At 50.9% G+C, this 19,844-nt stretch overlaps 5 protein-coding genes across 5 annotated transcripts; 1 reads left to right on the top strand and 4 right to left on the bottom strand.

Annotated features, from left to right (window-relative positions):
- Positions 1-409: 409 nt before the first annotated feature.
- On the bottom strand, positions 410-1,375 carry LOC104304452 (mas-related G-protein coupled receptor member D-like). Its single transcript, XM_009905194.2, has one exon. It carries the CDS (start codon positions 1,373-1,375, stop codon positions 410-412), a length of 966 nt encoding a protein of 321 aa, XP_009903496.2.
- A 1,603-nt stretch (positions 1,376-2,978) lies between these two features.
- Positions 2,979-3,962, bottom strand: LOC104304451 (mas-related G-protein coupled receptor member X1-like). Its single transcript, XM_009905193.2, has one exon. It carries the CDS (start codon positions 3,960-3,962, stop codon positions 2,979-2,981), a length of 984 nt encoding a protein of 327 aa, XP_009903495.2.
- Positions 3,963-5,858: 1,896 nt separating this feature from the next.
- Positions 5,859-6,824, bottom strand: LOC104304450 (mas-related G-protein coupled receptor member H-like). Its single transcript, XM_009905192.2, has one exon. It carries the CDS (start codon positions 6,822-6,824, stop codon positions 5,859-5,861), a length of 966 nt encoding a protein of 321 aa, XP_009903494.2.
- A 1,922-nt stretch (positions 6,825-8,746) lies between these two features.
- Positions 8,747-9,691, bottom strand: LOC128898373 (mas-related G-protein coupled receptor member H-like). Its single transcript, XM_054172026.1, has one exon. The coding sequence runs from the start codon at positions 9,689-9,691 to the stop codon at positions 8,747-8,749; it is 945 nt and encodes a 314-aa protein (XP_054028001.1).
- Positions 9,692-17,088: 7,397 nt separating this feature from the next.
- Positions 17,089-18,177, top strand: LOC104304449 (mas-related G-protein coupled receptor member X4-like). The gene has a single exon (XM_009905191.2). The coding sequence runs from the start codon at positions 17,089-17,091 to the stop codon at positions 18,058-18,060; it is 972 nt and encodes a 323-aa protein (XP_009903493.2). The 3' UTR covers positions 18,061-18,177.
- Positions 18,178-19,844: the final 1,667 nt, after the last annotated feature.

The following is a 19,844-nucleotide window of genomic DNA, read 5'->3' as shown; positions in this document are numbered from 1 at the left end:
GGCAGGGGGGAGCAGGGCCGAGCTTCGTGGCTTGTGTCCGGGCCGCAGGCAGCGAGCGGGGCCGGGCGGAGCGGCGCCGGCAGTGGGAGCGGAGAGGCGCCCGGTGGCTGCCTGCCGCGGAGCCCTCTAGACCCGCAGGCAGTGGCGAGGGGAGCGGTGCAGGGCCGTGCAGAGTAGCCAGTGCGGAGCGGCGGGGGAAGATGGGAGGAGGAAACCGGAGTGTAGCCGAGGCTTTTTCCAGCCAACTGCTCCCTCCTGCTTCCCTGGAAGTCTGCCCTTTTCCCCCACTCCCTCCATACCAGGGCTGTGCAGAGCACCATGAGCACACTGGCCCTTGAAATGAAAACAGTTAGAATGGGACACCTGTGTGCCAGGCTCCATCTCTCCAGGCCTCCTTGATAGCAGGGCTTCAGACGCTGGTCTCCATCACAGCATCCTCAGGCACCTGGCTCCTCTCCTCACTGGTGGCTTCCTCTTCAAATAGTCTTTGGTAGGCAGCTTTGACAGAGTATTGGAAGCGGTGCTGGTTGCAGCTGCCCACCAGGAAGTAAAGGAGAGGATTGATGGAGCTGTTCAGTGACACCAGCAGGAGAGACATAGCACGAGAAACTTTATCAGAAGAAAGAAGAAAATTTGACACAGTGAGTGGAAGTCCAAAGAAGAACAGGAAGAGGACACTGAGCAGGACAGCAACATAGAGTTTGCCTGGGTGTCGTCCCTGGGAGCCACATCGGAGTTTGATGAACAGGGCCAGGTTGGAAAGCAGTGGGAAGAAAGAGAACAGAAGAAAATTCACAATGTTCAAAACACTGAATACTTCTTCAAGGCTTTCAGTAAAAACAGAAGTCAGAATGAGCAGCAGAAGAAAAAGTGCAGCAAGAGTCCAGAGCATCCCACACAGGGTGCGTGACAAATGCTTGGGACGGTGGCACCGGTACCAAACTGGGAACAAAGCAGCCAGGCAGCGCTCCACGCTCATGGCTGTCAGCAGATACATGCCAGCCACATAACAAAATAGGTACATAAAGAACAGGATAGTATTAGCTAAATCAAACACCCTATAGTCAATACAATAGACCCATGCAATAAAGTAGAGTGTAAATTTTGCAAGCAGGATCAGGAGCAGAGAGCAGTCAGCGACGGCCAGGTTCAGGACATAGACGGTGAAGGGATTCCGCTTCATGCGGAAGCCCAGGAGCCACAGGACCGCCGCATTCCCCACAAGCCCACACACACAGATGCAAGTGCAGACACAGAAAATTATAAAGATGACATTTCTTGGACTTTCACACCAAAAATAATAAGATTCTTCAGGTTCTGGATATGTTGTATTTGTGTATATTAGAGTGGGGTCTGTTGGGATGGTCTCCTCCATAGCTGGTGACCCTGCCCTGCGTGGCTGCCTTCTCTTTCTCCCACCACGTCCTAGGAGAGACAATGAAGGAGAAGGAAATGAGGAACATTGCTCTTCTCAGCATGTGCCATCTTTCCTCATGACCCCATCCAGCCCCAAGCTGCTTGATGAAGTACCCTGCACCTGTTATGACCAGTGCCCACCCATCCAATCCTCTCTCTGGAGAGGAGGCATCACTCACCTGTGCAATAAAAGTCTCCTACTGCTTGGTGTTCCTGGGAACAATGGTGGTGCTGCAAGAGTTCCAGCACACAAGGCCTCTGTGGAGCTTCCAGGCCTGACAGGACAAAGAGATTGATGATGGCTGCTGGGGACACCTGCTCTTCAACCTCCTCCTTCGTGCCTGAGGAGCAGCTCTTTGCCCACATGTGATCATCCCGTGTCAAGAGACTCCCCTCACAATCTCATCACATCAGTGACAGCTTCCCCTCACATGTCCCATGAATGATGATCTTGTCAGCAGGACTTGGTCATGCCACCCTCTTTGTCTGGTCCTGCTATCCTTCTTTATTTCTTTTTCTCCCTTTGTCTCTTTGTATCTCTCCATCTCCCTCTCCTGCAATCTCTTCTCAGTTTTCTTCTGTCTTTCTCCAAACTCAAGCTCTGCCCATCTCTCACTACCCACACCACACAACACCATCACTGCCATTACTCCTTTCTCCAGCCCTATGGGCACAGCCCTGCCTTGCTTGATGAACACAGCTGGGGAAGGTTGTCCCTGGGACCCAAGTGTCAGGCCTGCCGCAGGCAAGAGAGCCCCAAAACATCACACTTCTCATCTGCTCAGCCACAGGACACAGAGTTTCTGGGCTGGGGCAGGGCAGGAATGGGCATTGCAGTAGGAAACACAGCCCTGGTACAGCCTCTTGTCATGACCTGGTCCTCCTTTTCCCATGCCTGGGCAGCAGCCGGTGCGGGGTAGCTGTGTTGCGGTTCAAAGGATTCCCTTGGAGCAAAGGAAGGCGAAACGACCCCAAGCGGCTGATGAGCTGAGTTTATTAGATTGAAGCCGGAGCAGAGGGAAAATGGGAGGGAAAAGCAGTGGGCAAAACACACATGCAAGAGAAGGGCTATCCCCATTTCCCTGCCTTGAAGATGGGGACATTGTCGCAGGAGCAGTTCCGAGTTTCTTGGCAGCGGGGCGGGGAGCAGGGCTGAGCTTCGTGGCTTGTGTCCGGGCCGCAGGCAGCGAGCGGCGCCGGGCGGAGCGGCGCCGGCAGTGGGAGCGGAGAGGCGCCCGGTGGCTGCCTGCCGCGGAGCCCTCTAGACCCGCAGGCAGTGGCGAAGGGAGAGGTGCAGGGCCGTGCAGAGTAGCCAGTGCGGAGCGGCGGGGGAAGATGGGAGGAGGAAATCGGAGTGTAGCCGAGGCTTCCTCTGGCCCCCTGCTCCCTCCTGCTTCCCTGGAAGTCTGCCCTTTTCCCCCACTTCCCCCATACCCTGGGCTGTGCAGAGCGCCATGTGCACACCGGCCCTTCAGTAGCCCTGTTTGAAGCAATGAAAACACTTGGAGTGGGACACCTGTGTGCCAGGTTCCACCTCTCCAGGCCTCCTCGATAGCAGGGCTTCAGACACTTGTCTCCATCACACCATCCCCAGGCACCTGCCTCCTCTCCTCACTGGTGGCTCCCTCTTCAAACAGCCTTCGAAAAGCAACTCTGATGGAGCACTGGATCTGACAGTGCTGGCAGCTGCCCACCAGGAAGTAAAGGAGAGGATTGATGGAGCTGTTCAGTGAGGCCAGCAGAAAAGATACAAAACGTTCTCGTGAATAATAAAATTCTTGTAGATGATAAAAAGAATTTAAAATCTCCAAACTGAAAGGAATCCCTAAGACAACCAGAAAGAGGACACTGAGCAGGACAGCAATATAGAGTTTGCCAGGGTGTCGTCTCTTGGAGCCACATTGGAGTTTGATGAACAGGACCAGGTTGGAAAGGAATGGGATGGAAGCAAACAGGGCAATATTCACAATGCTGAAAATAGAAAGGATATGGTAATTCCATGTACCAAGAGCATAAGGAATAAACACTGAGGAAACAAAGAGTACAGCGAGAGTCCAGAGCAGCCCACACATGATTGCTGAGCAGTGCTTTGAACGGTGGCACCGGTACCAAACTGGGAACAAAGCAGCCAGGCAGCGCTCCACGCTCATGGCTGTCAGCAGATACATGCCAGCCACATAACAAAACAGGAACATAATGAACAGGATAGCATTAGCTAAACCAAACTCCATAGAGTCAGTACAATAGACCCATTCAATAAAGTAGAGTGTAAATTTTGCAAGCAGGATCAGGAGCAGAGAGCAGTCAGCGACGGCCAGGTTCAGGACATAGACGGTGAAGGGATTCCGCTTCATGCGGAAGCCCAGGAGCCACAGGACCGCCGCATTCCCCACAAGCCCACACACACAGATGCAAGTGTAGACACAGCCAATTATAAGGATGCCATATCTTGGAATTTTACACCAAATGTAATTGTATTCTTCAGGTTTTGGATATGTTGTATTCATGTATGTTAGAGAGGGGTCTGTTGGGATGGTCTCCTCCATGGCTGGTGACCCTGCCCTGCGTGGCTGCCTCCTCTTTCTCCCACCACGTCCTAGGAGAGATAAAGAAGGAGAAGGAAATGAGGAACATCGCTGTTCTCAGCATGTGCCTTCTTTCCTCACAACCCCACACCAGCCCCAAGCTGCTTGATGAAGGACCCTGCACCTGTTATGACCAGTGCCCAGCCATCCAATCCTCTCTCTGGAGAGGAGGCATCACTCACCTGTGCAATAAAGGTCTCCTACTGCTTGGTGCTCCTGGGAACAATGGTGGTGCTGCAAGAGTGCCAGCACACAAGGCCTCTGTGGAGCTTCCAGGAGTGACAGGACAAAGAGATTGGTGATGGCTGCTGGGGACACCTGCTCTGCTTCAGCCTTCTTCTTTGTGCCCAAGGAGCAGATCTTTGCCTACAGATCACATCCCGTGCTCAAGAGACTCCCCTCACAATCTCATCACATCACTGACAGCTTCCCCTCACATGTCCCACGCACAGAGATCATGTCAGTAGGATTTGGTCAGGCCACCCCCTTCCTGCCCTCCTGCCATCCTACTGCATTGTCCCTCCATATCAGTGTCCCAGGGCCCACTGTGTGTGCCTACTGCTGGACCAAGAGACGGTCCACACTGGGCCATCACCTCTGTGTGGACATTGACAGCATAAGGGCATCACCTGCTGCCTCTGGTGAAATCCCCAGCTCAGTAATAGCCTCAAAAACATTTGTCTCTTGTACCATAGGGCTGGAAATGGGACTTGAGCTGCAAGGTCTTATCTCTGCAAACGTCATCCATCAGCATGATGGAGACAGCTCACTTGGCTCTCTGTTTCTTTGTAAATTTCCAATTCTCTTTATTTATTTGTCCCTTTCTCTCTTTTTCTTTCATGCTCTCTTGCTTTTTATTTCCTTCTTCCTTTGCCGTGCTCTCTCTCTCCCATTCTCTTTCACACAGTGTCATTCTCAGGTTCCTTCTCTCTTTCTCCAAACTCAAGCTCACCCCATCTCTCACTCCCCACACCACTCATCCAACACCACACACCAGCACCCCTGCCCTTTGCCCATTTCTCCAGCCCTTTGGGCACAGCCCTGCCTTGTTTGAGCAACAGAGCTGGGGAAGGGTCCCCCTGGGACCCATGTGTCAGGCCTGCCCCAGGCAAGAGAGCCCCAAAACATCACACATCTCATCTGCTCAGCCACAGGACAAAGAGTTTCTGGTCAGGGGCCAGAGCAAGGATGAGCACTGCAGTAGGAAACACAGCCCTGGTACAGCCAATTGTCATGCCCTGGTCCTCCCCTTCCCAAAGACTGGCCAGCAGCCGGTGGGCGGTATCTGTGTTCAAAGGATTCCCTTGGAGCAAAGGAAGGCGAAACGACCCCAAGCGGCTGATGAGCTGAGTTTATTAGATTGAAGCCGGAGCAGAAGGAAAATGGGAGGGAAAAGCAGTGGGCAAAACACACATGCAAGAGAAGGGCTATCCCCATTTCCCTGCCTCGAAGATGGGGACATTGTCGCAGGAGCAGTTCCGAGTTTCATTGGCGGCAGGGGGGAGCAGGGCCGAGCTTCGTGGCTTGTGTCCGGGCCGCAGGCAGCGAGCGGCGCCGGGCGGAGCGGCGCCGGCGGTGGGAGCGGAGAGGTGCAGGGCCGTGCAAAGTAGGCAGTGAGGAGCGGCGGAGGAAGCGGGGAGGAGGAGAGCGGAGCGGAGCCGAGCCGAGGCTTCCTCTGGCCCCCTGCTCCCTCCTGCTTTTCTGGAAGTCTGCCCTTTTCATTCACTCCCCCCGTAGCCAGAGCTGTACAGAGCGCCATGTGCTCTTCAGTAGCCCTCTTTGAAGCAATGAAAACACTTGGAGCGGGACACCTGTTTTCCAGGCTCCACATCTCCAGGCCTTCTCACCAGACATGTCTCAGATGCTGGTCTCCATCACAGCATCCCCAGGCACCTGGTTCCTCTCCTCACTGGTGGCTCCGTCTTCAAACAGTCTTTGGAAGGCAACTCTGATGGAGCATTGGAACCGGTGCTGCCGGCAGCTGCCCAGCAGGAAGTAAATGACAGGATTGATGGAGCTGTTCAGTGAGGCCAGTAGAAAAGAAATATAAAATTGATCTGGATAAAACTCAGAAAAGAAACCCTCCACACTGAAAGGAAACCCTAAGACAACCAGGAAGAGGACACTGAGCAGGACAGCAACATAGAGTTTGCCTGGGTGTCGTCCCTTGGAGCCACATCGGAGTTTGATGAACAGGACCAGGTTGGAAAGCAGTGGGATGGAAGCAAACAGAACAAAATTCACAATGCTGAAATTATAAAGGATATGGTAATTCCCTGTACCAAGAGCATCAGGAAGAAATATTGAGGAAACAAAGAGTATAGCGAGAGTCCAGAGCAACCCACACATGATTGCTGAGCAGTGCTTTGAGCGGTGGCACCGGTACCAAACTGGGAGCAAAGCAGCCAGGCAGCGCTCCACGCTCATGGCTGTCAGCAGATACATGCCAGCCAAATAACAACCCTGGAACAGAACGAACAGGATAGCATTGGAGTAATAGAAAACAAAATAGTCAATACAAGAGACTGATGTAGCAATGTATAGAGTGAGTTTTGCAAGCAGGATCAGGAGCAGAGAGAAGTCAGCGACGGCCAGGTTCAGGACATAGACGGTGAAGGGATTCTGCTTTATGCGGAAGCCCAGGAGCCACAGGACCACCGCATTGCCCACAAGCCCACACACACAGATGGAAGTACAGACATAGGCAATTACCAAGACAGTATAGCTTTGTGTTTTACACCAAATGTAGTACTCTCTTCCAAGTTCTTCATATGTTGTATTCATTTGTATTAGAGAGGGGTCTGTTGTGATGGCCTCCTCCATGGTGAGTGACCCAGCCCTGCGTGACTGCCTTCTCTTTCTCTCACTATGTCCTAGGAGAGACTAAGAAATAGAAGGAAATGAGGAACATTGCTGTTCTCAGCACTTGCCATCTTTCCTCATGACCCCACACCAGCCCCAAATTGGTCAGTGAAGGACCCTGCACCTGTTATGCTTATGACCAGTGCCCACCCATCCAATCCTCTCTCTGGAGAGGAGGCATCACTCACCTGCACAGTAAAGGTCTCCTACTGCTTGGTGCTGCTGGGAACAGTGTTGCTGCTGCAGTAGCTCTGGCACACAGGGTCTCTGTGGAGCTTTGAGGCCTGACAGGACAAAGAGATTGATGATGGCTGCTGGGGACACCTGCTCTGCTTCAGCCTCCTTCTTCGTGCCCAAGGAGCAGATCTTTGCCCACAGATCACATCCTGTGCTCAAGAGACTCCCCTCACAATCTCGTCACATCAGTGGCAGCTTCCCCTCACATGTCCCATGGACGGAGATCTTGTCAGTGGGACTTGGTCATGCCACCCTCTTTGTCTCCTCCTGCTGTCCTCCTGTTTCATCCCACCACTTGAGGCTCACCCTCCTGACAGTGTGTGTGCCTGCTGCTGGACCAAGAGACCCTGCACACTGGGCCATCACCTGTGTGTGAACATTTAACAGCATCAGGGCTTCACCTGCTGCTTGTGGTGATATCCCCAACGGAGGAATAGCCTCAGAGATTGTCTGTGGTTCCATATTGCTGGAAATGGGACTTAAGCTACAAGGCTCTTGTCTCTGCAAACCTCATCTGACAGTCACTTTCTTTCTCATTCTTCCTTTCATCCTCTCTTTCTAGTTTCTTCATTTCTTTTTCTTTCTTGCATTCTTTCTTCCTCCCTTTCTCTCTTGCCATCTCTCTCCTGCAGACTCTTTCTTGGGTTCCTTCTCTCTTTCTCATACTCCAAACTCAAGCTCACCTTGTCTCTCACTCTGTACAGCACTAACCCCACATTTCCCAACACCAGCTGTGACCTTGCCCATTTCTTTAGGCACAGCCTTGCCTTGCTTTGCTTTATCAACCCATCTGGAGAAGTCTCCCTCTGGACCCATGTGTCAGGCCTACCTCAGGCAAGAGAAACCCAAAACACCACACATCTCATCTGCTCAGCCACAGGACACAGAGTTTCTGGGCAGGGGCCAGGGCAGGGATGGGCATTGCAGTGGGGACCCTGCACAAGCACAGCCTCTTATGCCCTGGTCCTCTCCTTCCCAAGCCTGGCCAGCAGCCGGTGCGGGGTAGCTGTGTTACGGTTCAAAGGATTCCCTTGGAGCAAAGGAAGGCGAAACGACCCCAAGCGGCTGATGAGCTGAATTTATTAGATTGAAGCCGGAGCAGAGGGAAAATGGGAGGGAAAAGCAGTGGGCAAAACACACATGCAAGAGAAGGGCTATCCCCATTTCCCTGCCTTGAAGATGGGGACATTGTCACAGGAGCAGTTCCGAGTTTCTTGGCGGCAGGGGGGAGCAGGGCCGAGCTTCGTGGCTTGTGTCCGGGCCGCAGGCAGCGAGCGGCGCCGGGCGGAGCGGCGCCGGCGGTGGGAGCGGAGAGGCGCCCGGTGGCTGCCTGCCGCGGAGCCGTCTGGACCCGCAGGCAGTGGCGAGGGGAGCGGTGCGGGGCCGTGCAGATTAGGCAGTGCGGAGCAGCGGGAGAAGGGGGGAAGAGGAGATCGGAGCCGAGCCGAGGCTTCCTCCGGCCCCCTGCTCCCTCCTGCTTCCCTGGAAGTCTGCCCTTTTCACTCACTCCCCCCATACCCAGGGCTGTGCAGAGCGCCATGTGCACACCGGCCCTTCAGTAGCACTTTTTGAGGCAATGAAAACAGTTGGAGTGGGACATCTGTGTGCCAGGTTCCACCTCTCCAGACCTCCTTGCCATCAGGGCTTCACATACTGGTTTCCATCACAGCATCCCCAGGCACCTGGCTCCTCTCCTCACTGGTGGCTCCCTCTTCAAACAGTCTTTGGCAAGCAACTTTGATGGAGCATTGGATCCGACAGTGCTGGCAGCTGCCCACCAGGAAGGAAATGACGGGATTGATGGAGCTGTTCAGTGAGGCCAGCAGAAAAGATTCCCAAAATTCTTGTGGATAATAAAAAGAAACTAAAGTCTCCACACTGAAAGGAATCCCTAAGACAGCCAGGAAGAGGACACTGAGCAGGACAGCAACATAGAGTTTGCCTGGGTGTCGTCTGATGAACAGGGCCAGGTTGGAAAGCAATGGGACCGAAGCGAACAGGGCAATATGCACAATGCTTAAACCCTTGAATGCTTCAGTACAGCTTTCAGTAAAAACACAAGTCAGAATCAGCAGCAGAATAGAAACTGCAGCAAGAGCCCAGAGCACCCCACATAGGATGCCTGACAAGTGCTTAGGGCGGTGGCACCGGTACCAAGCTGGGAACCAAACAGCCAGGCAGCGCTCCACGCTCATGGCTGTCAGCAGATACATGCCAGCAAAATAGCAAAACAGGAAGAGAGGGAACAGGATGGCACTGGCTAATTCCCACTCATACTCCTCAATACAAGAGACCCATAAAATAAAGTCTAATGTGAATTTTGCAAGCAGGATCAGGAGCAGAGAGCAGTCAGCGACGGCCAGGTTCAGGACATAGACGGTGAAGGGATTCCGCTTCATGCAGAAGCCCAGCAGCCACAGGACCGCCGCATTGCCCACAAGCCCACACACAGAGGTGCAAGCGAAGACACCAGTACTTATCAGGATGTCATCCCTTGGTTTTTTACACCAAAAATAGTAAGATTTTTCAGGTTCTGGGTATGTTGTAGTCAGGCATGTTGGAGAGAGGTCTGTTGTGACGGTCTCATCCATAGTGAGTGACCCTGCGCTGCGAAGCTGCCTTCTCTTTCTCCCACCACGTCCTAAGAGAGACTAAGGAGAAGGAAATGAGGAACGTTGCTGTTCTCAGCACCTGATACCTTTCCTTACCATGCCACACCACCCCCAGGCTGCTCGATGAAGGACCCTGCCACCAGTCATGCTTGTGATCAGCGCCCACCCATCCAATCCTCTCCCTGGACAGGAGACAACACTCACCTGCTCACTTATGGTCTCCTACTTCTTAGTGCTCCTGGGAACTGTGCTGCTACTGCAGGAGCTCTGGCACACAGAGCCTCTGTGGAGCTTCCAGGTGTGACAGGACAAAGAGACTGGTGATGGTGGCTGAGTTCACCTGCTCTGCTTCATCCTCCTTTTTCATGCCCAAGGAGCAGACCTTCACCCACAGATCATGCCATGTGCTCAAGAGATTCCTCTCACAATCTCATCACATCAGTGACAGCTTCCCCTCACATGTCCTGTGGACAGTGATCTTGTCAGTAGTATTTGGCCATGTCACTGTCTTTGTATCCTTTGTATCCTCTGCTCTCTTCCAGCTTCATCTGAGCATGTAAAGGACTTCTGCTTCCACTGTGTGTATCTGGTCATCCAAGGCTTCTAGTTCTCCCTTATGGGTACTTCACCCTCTCACAGTCTTCTTCAAAATGAATGCCTAAATGTGGAACATGCTGCTAGTATCTTTGGTATCACCTCTACACCACAGGAGACAAGCTGTGCTGAGATAAAAGCAAGCAAAACATTTAGCGTGGAGGCTACGGAGACAACCATCATGTCAGTGAGGAATGATGCTGGCCAGGTGGTTAAATACAAAGAGGGAAGTGTGTGAAAGGGACATTATCCCAGAGCAGGAAGGTTTGGGGACAGTTTTGTGAAGTAATGTTCTCCCCTGTTACTTCCCAGCAGCATCCCTTGGCTGCATGGGGAAAGCTCCATCAGTCAACACAGGAGGCAGACAGCTGACAGAAACCAGCCAGTGACCCTCAACCATAGGAAACCACTGCTGGGCAGATGGGCAACAACATGAGGGCTTTGTTCAGTGCCCACTGATGTTGTGGAGGCTTCAGATTTGGAAGTGTTCTGAACCAGGTTGGATGGGGCCTTGAGCAGCCTCATCTAGTGGCAGGGACTGGGACCTAGATGATCTCTGAGGTCCCTTCTAACCCAAACCAGTTTGATGGTTCTGTCAAATGTTTGTCACAGTAGAGGTGAAGAAAGAAAAAGAGATGTTGTCACTGAAGGATAAGGAAGAGCTGGGCTTTATAGGCTCAGACCTGTGTGAAAGTGGAATGAAGGGACTTCATCTGCTGAATTATGATTGAACAATATCACACACTAAAGCATCCATGTAAGGCACTCTGATTCTCTCTTCCAAGATCCTGAGGGCAAGAGCCAACCTTATTTGCTTTGACCCCACCCATTCAGCCCCTGCTTCTGGGACAAGAGGCTCTGGTTAGGGCCTGTCCTGAGCAACCAGGTTGTGCAGGAGGAATTTTTGAGGAATTGCATCTATCTGAAGACCTGCCTCCATTTTCTTCTTCTGGATGGACCTTGAGTCTATGCTCCAGCCTTGTTTCAACTCTATCTTTGGTTCCAGCTCCTACAGCTCCAGGCTGGACTCCCTAAAACAGACTGTGGACCTTGTTCCTTACCATGTGTTCACCACATGAAATCAAAATCATACCTGGAGGACATCAGACTCGGGGATGACAAGCATAGGCAGTAACTCCCAAGAAGAGGTATTTGGAAGAAGGAAAAGGCACTGAAGAGGGAGAGGAAAGAAGCAAGGAAAATGCCAGTCCCTGTGGTGCTAAAGGATGAGCTTGTGTGACAGGAAGCCCTTGTAGATAAAAGCACCCCATGAAATGTAATCTGAGAGGAGACCTGCGGGTGTCAGAGACGCGATTAGAGGCAGTGGGCAAAGCTCTCGTGCTGTTCCCTGAGTGGACACTGGTCATTTCTCATGGCAAGTGGAGAGGAGGACACTGCTCCCCCTCATTGGCTGGGATTCTGATGCTATCCAAGGACCAGAAGTGGTTTCTGCACCTGGCTGCTCTCCTACCTTGTCACTTCCTCTTCAGTCTTTGGAAGGCAAATCTGATGGAGCATTGGAAACAGTGCTGCTAGCAGCTCCCCACCAGGAAAGTAGGAAAGGAAAGGACAATGGAAAAAATAATGGTAAAGTTCAGGAGAGAGCAAAGTGAGCTGTCTCCATGGATATGAGAATTGAGGTTTGCAGAGACAAGAGTCTTGCAACTTAAGTCCCATTTCCAGCCACATGCAACCAAAGGCACAAACTCTGAGGAGACTCCTTGCCTGGGGACTTTCACCAGAGGCAGCAAGTGAAGGCATTATGCTCTTTATGTCTACACATGTGATGGTGATGGCCTGGTGTGGAGGGTCTCTTGATCCAGCAGCAGGTACAGAGAGTAGTACCCACAAGCCACTTACATTGTGGGACGAAGGTGGAGGAGGGCAGGAGGAGACAGAGTGATGTGGCCACGTAATGTGTGGGTCAGGGTCTGCTCCTCAGGCATGGAGAAGAAGGCTGAAGTGAAGTGGGTGTCCCCAGCAGCCAGCACCACCCTTCTTTTCCTGGCAAGCCGGCAAACTCCCCAGAGGGTCTGTGCCATGGAGCTGCCGCAGGGCAGGCACCAGGAAGCAGGAGTCCAGGGACTGCAGTGGTTTCAGCTGGATCGTCTCTGCTACCCCACTGCGGGCACCGTTGTGCGTGGCAGGGGTGAGGGCTGCCGCGCTGCGTGAGGCTCGCAGCGTGTTTTGCCCTTGGGGCGTTCCTCGCTCCGGGCTTAGCTGCTCTGTGCTTAGCTGCTCTGTGCCTTTCGCTTTCGGTTTCGTGCGGGGCTTGGAGCGGTCTGCCCGTGGCACAGGGATCTGCACAACCCATCAGGTATTTTGCTTCCGTTTCTTTCCCGTTATTTCTCCCTTCCTCTTACGCCCTCCACTGCTCCCACCCCCGTCTGTTTTGTGTGATCCGATAGCCCTGCAAGAGGGCAGCAAGTTTCCATTGCTCTGCAATGAATCTCGGCCTGCAGCACTCTTGTTTATCCTCAACCAGCTGCGGGGAGAGACGGGAGGAAGAGCGAGGGAGGGGAGGTTGTATTAACCCCTTACAGGGACGAATAGGTGGGAGATGTTTCCTGGCTAGGGAGAGAACTGGAGGGGTGGGAGCCTGTCCTGGGCACAACATTGATTGAGGTCCTTCCTGGGGACGCCTGGGGCTGGCCTGGGATCATGGTCAAAGAGACAAGCACTGATAACAGGAATGTGTTTCGCTTCTTTCTCCTTCTGACTTAGAGAAAGGTACACAAGAGACTCAGCAAGTGTCTTGTATTATGCTTCTATTTCAGCGCCGGACACAGGCAGAATCGTTTCAAAAGACCTGTGTGTCTTCAGACAGCTTTGGGCAAACTTTTATACAAAAAGTTATCTGTCATGACAGAGGTATGTCAATATTTTGCAGGAAAGTCCAGATGCTTCCTATCTATACAAAGATTATCTATCTAAAAATAGCAGAAGTATACATCTCATCCAGGTGTCCATTATCTAATACAAAACCCATCTTGTCTAGGACTAACAGAAGTAAGTCACTGAAAAATCCTGCTATTCCTTATCCATGCAGAGGCTGTCTGCCAACTCCTCTCCCCCGCCCTGCATTCCAGCATTTCAGCTAACAAGGAAAATTCTTATCTACTCTGTTATTCTGTTAATGAGAATATTCTGTTCATCAATTCCCCCCTTTCTTACAGCCAAGAGTATATTCCTATCCTATATTTTCTTAAAATAATGTCCTGTTTCCAGCTCATGTCTGAGTTTATCATTTTTATACTTCTGGTAGGATTCTACACCACTCTTTCCACTACACATAATTATCTTAATCAAAACTAACAGTAGTATTATCCAACAGTTAGAGAGATTAGTTTGCAAAGCCAATTTTTGACTAACATTTAAGTACGTATTTCCTTTCCATCCCTCAATAGTATCAACCAACAAACAAATCACAATTATTGATAGAACTTGAGCTTCAGGGGTCCCTGGGATTCAAGTTTCCATTCTCTCGCTGAGGTCTTCTTGACTCTGGTGTGGTTAAGTCCAAGCAGCTTGTTCCTTGATTTTGATGGCTGTGAAGGATGTCAGTAACACCTGATATGGTCCAGTCCACGTGGGATCCAGAGGGTTCTCTGAAAGAGATCTGACATAGACATAATCTCCAGGTTCCACATCATTGACTGGTCTGTCTAACCCTCTCACATTGGTTCCGATCACCTGCTTGTTAACAATGCTTAGGCTCTTATAATTCTGTTAAGCATACAGAGAGGAGTGCCAGGATCACCTTGATTAGTCCCTTCACAAACAAAACAGTTAGTTACTCTTAAGGCTTTGGCAATATTTTCAGCAAGCTTCACAAATGAATTCTTAGCAACAGTTGGAATCTCATGCTTAGTCCTTGTTTCGATTCCATGATAAAAAAAGAACTGAACAATAATCTTTTTGTGACAGGTCAAATTTAACAGAGAGTGGTTTACTGAGATTTGTGTTAATACCACTTTGCCCTATCAACCTTCCTTTCTCATTATTAGTTCTTGCTTCTATCTACCACTGACAGGGTACTTCTTTAGCATCATAACAGGTTATTTTTCCACTGTCATTACCCTGGGCACACTTCTTCCCTGTTAGAGAATACTCTCCATGCTACATCCAAAAGTGCCTCTAAATCCCTTCCCTGCGGGGGTGACAACTTTTGCAGCTTCTTTCTGCTATCACTAGCAGATTGCCCAATAAATAGTGATAGCAGTTGTTGTATACCTGCTTCTGATCCGGGGTCAAGAGAGGTGTTTTTCCTCATGACTTCCCTCAGCTTATCTAAGAATTCCGAGGGTGATTCACCAGGTCCTTGTCTGACTGAGTATAACACAGACCAGTCAATTGCTTTCGGAATGGCTTTTTCTGTTCCCCTGGCTACAAACTCCCGGTATTCCTCCAATCTAGTCCTTTGCAGGGCATTGTTCGTATTCCATTCCGGATTTTGGAGTGGGAATACATCTGCAATGTTTGCCCCCCCTCCCCGGGTTTGAATTCTTTCTGTTGCTAGCTCCAATCCATGTTTTCCAATTGTTTCTCTGTTTCAGTCATTTGTTCTAATAGTAACTGGATATCGTCCCAGTCTGGATTGTGCTGCCTGATCATGAATCGGAAATGTGTAGCCGTGCCTGTGGGATCGTGACGATAATTTTTAGCCTTTTCTCTCCAACTATCCAAATCATGACTTGTAAAAGGCACCTTAATCCAAACTGGGTCCCCCTCAGGCCCTACTGCTTGTTGCAGCGGGGCTCGAATGAGTGCCTGGGAAGCCGGGGCGTTTGCTTGCTGTCCTCGGGTCCTTCTTGCCACTGGGCTTCCCTGAGCGTAGCTCTGGGAACTGACTCCGGTGTCACTCTCTGAATTGCTGCCACTCCCAGAGCTTCCTGCATTATTTTCTGAACTCTGTCACTACCCCTTGCAATTTTCCTGGAGATTGATAACATTCAGGCAGGTCCTTTAATTCCTTGAGTTTAAAACACCTCTGCCCTATGCTGCACACAGAGCAACACCTTTTCAACCGTGTCTGCCTCTTATTCTTGGCCTTGTTTTCTTTTTCAAGGGCCAAAACCATTGGATCAGAGGGAGCTCTGATACCACAGTCCCTTTGAAACTCTGGATGCTCTCGGGGATAGAAAAGCATATCAGCATATATTGTCTCATCCCATTTCTTTTCTCTTCTTAAAAACAACACCAATTGCAGTAAAGCATCATACTACAGCCTCCCATTTCCAGGCCATTTCTCTCCACTGTCTAATTCATATAATAGCCACCACCAGGTACAATATTTGAGTCTTTTGATTTGTTGACCCTCCTGGGGGGCCTCCAATTTCCCCCCAGTGGGCAATTATACAACCAAGTGGGCTATGTCTTGGGGTCTCACTCCTTTGCCTCCCTCCCATTTTACACAATACAGCACAGTACTGTCTTTTCACAGCACACAGAACACAAAACAAATACAATTACAACAATAATGACCTGTCCTTAGCACACAGGTATTGGCCACACACACTCAGCCACACATTCAAAACCTAAACAATATTTCTAATACTTTATGTTCTTTAGGGACCCTCTTGGCCCCTCGCACACTTAAACGATTCTTATAGTTCCCTTTGGGACTCCCCTGGTCCCACACTACAAACAATGTTCATAACATATAAACAATGCTTATAGTTCCCTTTGGGACCCCCCTGGTCCCACACTACAAACACTGTTCATAATATAAACAATACTTATAGTTCCCTTTGGGACCCCCCTGGTCCCACACTACAAACACTGTTCATAACATATAAACAATGCTTATAGTTACCTTTGGGACCACCCTGGTCCCACACTACAAACACTGTTCATAACATATAAACAATGCTTATAGTTACCTTTGGGACCCCCCTGGTCCCACACTACAAACACTGTTCATAACATATAAACAATGCTTATAGTTCCCTTTGGGACCCCCCTGGTCCCACACTACAAACACTGTTCATAATATAAACAATGCTTACAGTTACCTTTGGGACCCCCCTGGTCCCAACCCAAGAGCTCTTTAACCTAGGGGTGCAATAAATGCCGCGCGCAGGGCGTCCCCTCGCGCCTTACGGAGTTACCCCTCTTATGGAAGCAAACCTTCTCTTAGCTGGCAGTCTGGTCTGTTCCTGCAGCGATCTGAGGAGCAGCGGAGCTCTCCTCGAGAATCTCTTGGCGGGCCCTGAGAGGTCCGGCTCCTCAGCAGGTCCTGCAGCCAAACAGAGTCGTCCTGCCGCGGTCACCAAATTGACTTAGAGAAAGGTACACAAGAGACTCAGCAAGTGTCTTGTGTTATGCTTCTATTTCAGCGCCGGACACAGGCAGAATCGTTTCCAAAGACCTGTGTGTCTTCAGACAGCTTTGGGCAAACTTTTATACAAAAAGTTACCTGTCATGACAGAGGTATGTCAATATTTTGCAGGAAAGCCCAGATGCTTCCTATCTATACAAAGATTGTCTATCTAAAAATAGCAGAAGTATACATCTCATCCAGGTGTCCATTATGTAATACAAAACCCATCTTGTCTAGGACTAACAGAAGTAAGTCACTGAAAAATCCTGCTATTCCTTATCCATGCAGAGGCTGTCTGCCAACTCCTCTCCCCTGCCCTTCATTCCAGCATTTCAGCTAACAAGGAAAATTCTTATCTACTCTGTTATTCTGTTAATGAGAATATTCTGTTCATCACTTCCTGTCTCTCCTAGGAGGTGGTGGCAGAGGGAGAAGGCAGCCACACAAAGAAGGGTCATTGATGGAGGGGACCATCACAACAGTCGCTCCTCTGAGGAACTTGACTCCTGAATACGTGGACTATGGGAAAGATATTGACCACATCTGCTTTCTATTACTTGAATTGAAGGCAATGGCTGTTGTGTGCATGGGGGTTTCTCTCTGTGGACTTGTGGGGAATGGCTTAGTCATGCAGCTCATGGACACCCATGGGAAGCAGAACCGTTTCACTCACACCATCACACAACTTGCTTTTCTTGACTTAATCCTGCTCGCCATCTGTTTTCTGCTCATGTTGGCTACCTTGAGCTTACCTGCATTTTGTTTTTATGAATCAATTTCATCATACTTAAATGTGGTATATTTTGCTGCAGTTCTGTGCCAGGTGTTTGGCCTCAGCAGCCTGGGTCTGCTGGCTGCACTGAGTGTGGAGCGGTGCCTGGATGTTTTGTTTCCAACTTGGTATCGTCACTGCTGCCCAGAGTCCTTCTCCATCATTGTGCTTGTTATGCCTGTAGGTGTGAATATACTTTTTTATTTCCTGAGGATTCTTAACTCTACCTTTGCTGGAAGCTATGCTGGAGTAATTATTGCCATCTGCACCATGTTTTCATCCCTGATGCTGGTTTCCAGCCTGGCCCTGTTCATCAAACTCCAATGCGGTTCACAGAGAAGACCCCCAGGGAAACTCAACGTTGCTGTCCTGCTCAGCATGCTCTTCTCCATTGCCCTTGGTATTCCTTTCATTGTAGAGGTTTCCATCTATCTTCCCCATTCATATGCATTATTTCCAGAAATCACATCAATGACAGCTTTTCTGCTGGGCTCACTGAACAGCTCCATCAAACCAGCCCTTTATTTCCTGATGGGCAGCTGCCAGCAGTGCCGTTTCCAATATTCCTTCAAAGTCGCCTTCCAAAGAGTGTTTGAAGAGGAAGCCACAAGTGTGAACGGCCAGGTGCCTGGGGATGCCATGGTGGACACCAGTGTCTGAAGCCCTGTTGGTGAGGAGGCCTGGAGATTTGGAGCCTTGCTGACAGGCTGTGCCTGTGTTGTGTTCCCCACTGCAATGCTTGTCCCTGCCCTGGCTGCAGCCAATAAACTTTGTGTCCTGTGGCTCAGCACATGAGTTGTGTGGTGCTGTGGGGCTCTCTTGCCTGGGGCAGGTCTGACACATGGGGCTCAAGGGGGAGATGTTCCCAGCTCTGTTGTGCAAGCAAGGCATGGCTGTGCCTAAAGGGTTGGAGAAAGGGGCAAGGGCAGGGGTGGTGTTGAGTGCAGTGAGACTGGTGGTGTAGAGGGAGAGATGGGGTGAGCTTGGAGCTTGAGTTTGGAGAATGAGAAAGAGTGAAGGAACCTGAGAAAGACTGTGAGAGAGACAGATGAAGAGAACAGAGAGAAGGGGACAAAGGAACAAGTAATTTTAAAGCTCAAGAGAGAACAAAGTGAGCTGTCTCTATGGATCATAGAATCATAGAATTGTTAGGGTTGGAAGCGACCTCAAGGATCATCCAGTTCCACCCCGCCCTGCCAGGGGCAGAGACTCCTCACACTGTATCAGGTTGCCAGAGCCACATCCAGCCTGGACTTAAAAACCTCCAGGGATGAGGCTTCCACCACCTCCCTGGGCAACCTGTTCAATGGATGAAGTTTGCAGAGACAAGAATATTGCAGCTTAAGTCCCATTTCCAGCCTCAATGAACTACAGAAACCAGATCTGAGGCTACTCTTCACCTGGGGACTTTCACCAGAGACAGCAGCTGAAGCCCTCATGCTGTTGATGTCCACACACTGGTGATGGCCTGGTGTGGAGGATCTCTTGGTCCAGCAGCAGGTACACACCATGGAAGCCAGAAGTCACTGACATGGTGGTAGGAGGCTGGAGAGCTGCAGAAGGAAACAGAGGCAGTGACTTGACCAACTGCTACTGACAAGACGAGTCCTTGGGACATGTGAGGCAAAGCTGTCACTGATGTGATGAGATTGTGAGGGGAGTCTCTTGAGCACAGGACGTGATGTGTGTGGGTCAGGGTCTGCTCCTGAGGCATGGAGAAGAAAGCTGAAGTGGAGTGGGGACAGGAGAAGAAAGCTGAAGTGAAGTGGGTGTCCCCAGCAGCCAGCACCACCCTTCTTTTCCTGGCAAGCCGGCAAACTCCCCAGAGGGTCTGTGCCATGGAGCTGCCGCAGGGCAGGCACCAGGAAGCAGGAGTCCAGGGACTGCAGTGGTTTCAGCTGGATCGTCTCTGCTACCCCACTGCGGGCACCGTTGTGCGTGGCAGGGGTGAGGGCTGCCGCGCTGCGTGAGGCTCGCAGCGTGTTTTGCCTTTGGGGCGTTCCTCGCTCCGGGCTTAGCTGCTCTGTGCTTAGCTGCTCTGTGCCTTTCGCTTTCGCTTTCGTGCGGGGCTTGGAGCGGTCTGCCCGTGGCGCAGGGATCTGCGCAACCCATCAGGTATTTTGCTTCCGTTTCTTTCCCGTTATTTCTCCCTTCCTCTTACGCCCTCCCCTCCACTGCTCCCACCCCCGTCTGTTTTGTGTGATCCGATAGCCCTGCAAGAGGGCAGCAAGTTTCCATTGCTCTGCACTGAATCTCGGCCTGCAGCACTCTTGTTTATCCCCAACCAGCTGCGGGGAGAGACGGGAGGAAGAGCGAGGGAGGGGAGGTTGTATTAACCCCTTACAGGGACGAATAGGTGGGAGATGTTTCCTGGCTAGGGAGAGAACTGGAGGGGTGGGAGCCTGTCCTGGGCACAACATTGATTGAGGTCCTTCCTGGGGACG

The sequence above is a fragment of the Dryobates pubescens genome, chromosome 22, assembly GCF_014839835.1.
Source record: "Dryobates pubescens isolate bDryPub1 chromosome 22, bDryPub1.pri, whole genome shotgun sequence".
NCBI classification, from domain to species: domain Eukaryota; kingdom Metazoa; phylum Chordata; class Aves; order Piciformes; family Picidae; genus Dryobates; species Dryobates pubescens.
This window is presented reverse-complemented; position numbering and strand designations above follow the sequence as displayed.

Excerpts from the sequence above, each read along its gene's own strand:
- LOC104304452 (XM_009905194.2), bottom strand. The coding sequence starts at position 1,375 with ATGGAGGAGACCATCCCAACAGACCCCACTCTAATATACACAAATACA.
- LOC104304451 (XM_009905193.2), bottom strand. The coding sequence starts at position 3,962 with ATGGAGGAGACCATCCCAACAGACCCCTCTCTAACATACATGAATACA.
- LOC104304450 (XM_009905192.2), bottom strand. The coding sequence starts at position 6,824 with ATGGAGGAGGCCATCACAACAGACCCCTCTCTAATACAAATGAATACA.
- LOC128898373 (XM_054172026.1), bottom strand. The coding sequence starts at position 9,691 with ATGGATGAGACCGTCACAACAGACCTCTCTCCAACATGCCTGACTACA.
- LOC104304449 (XM_009905191.2), top strand. The coding sequence starts at position 17,089 with ATGGAGGGGACCATCACAACAGTCGCTCCTCTGAGGAACTTGACTCCT.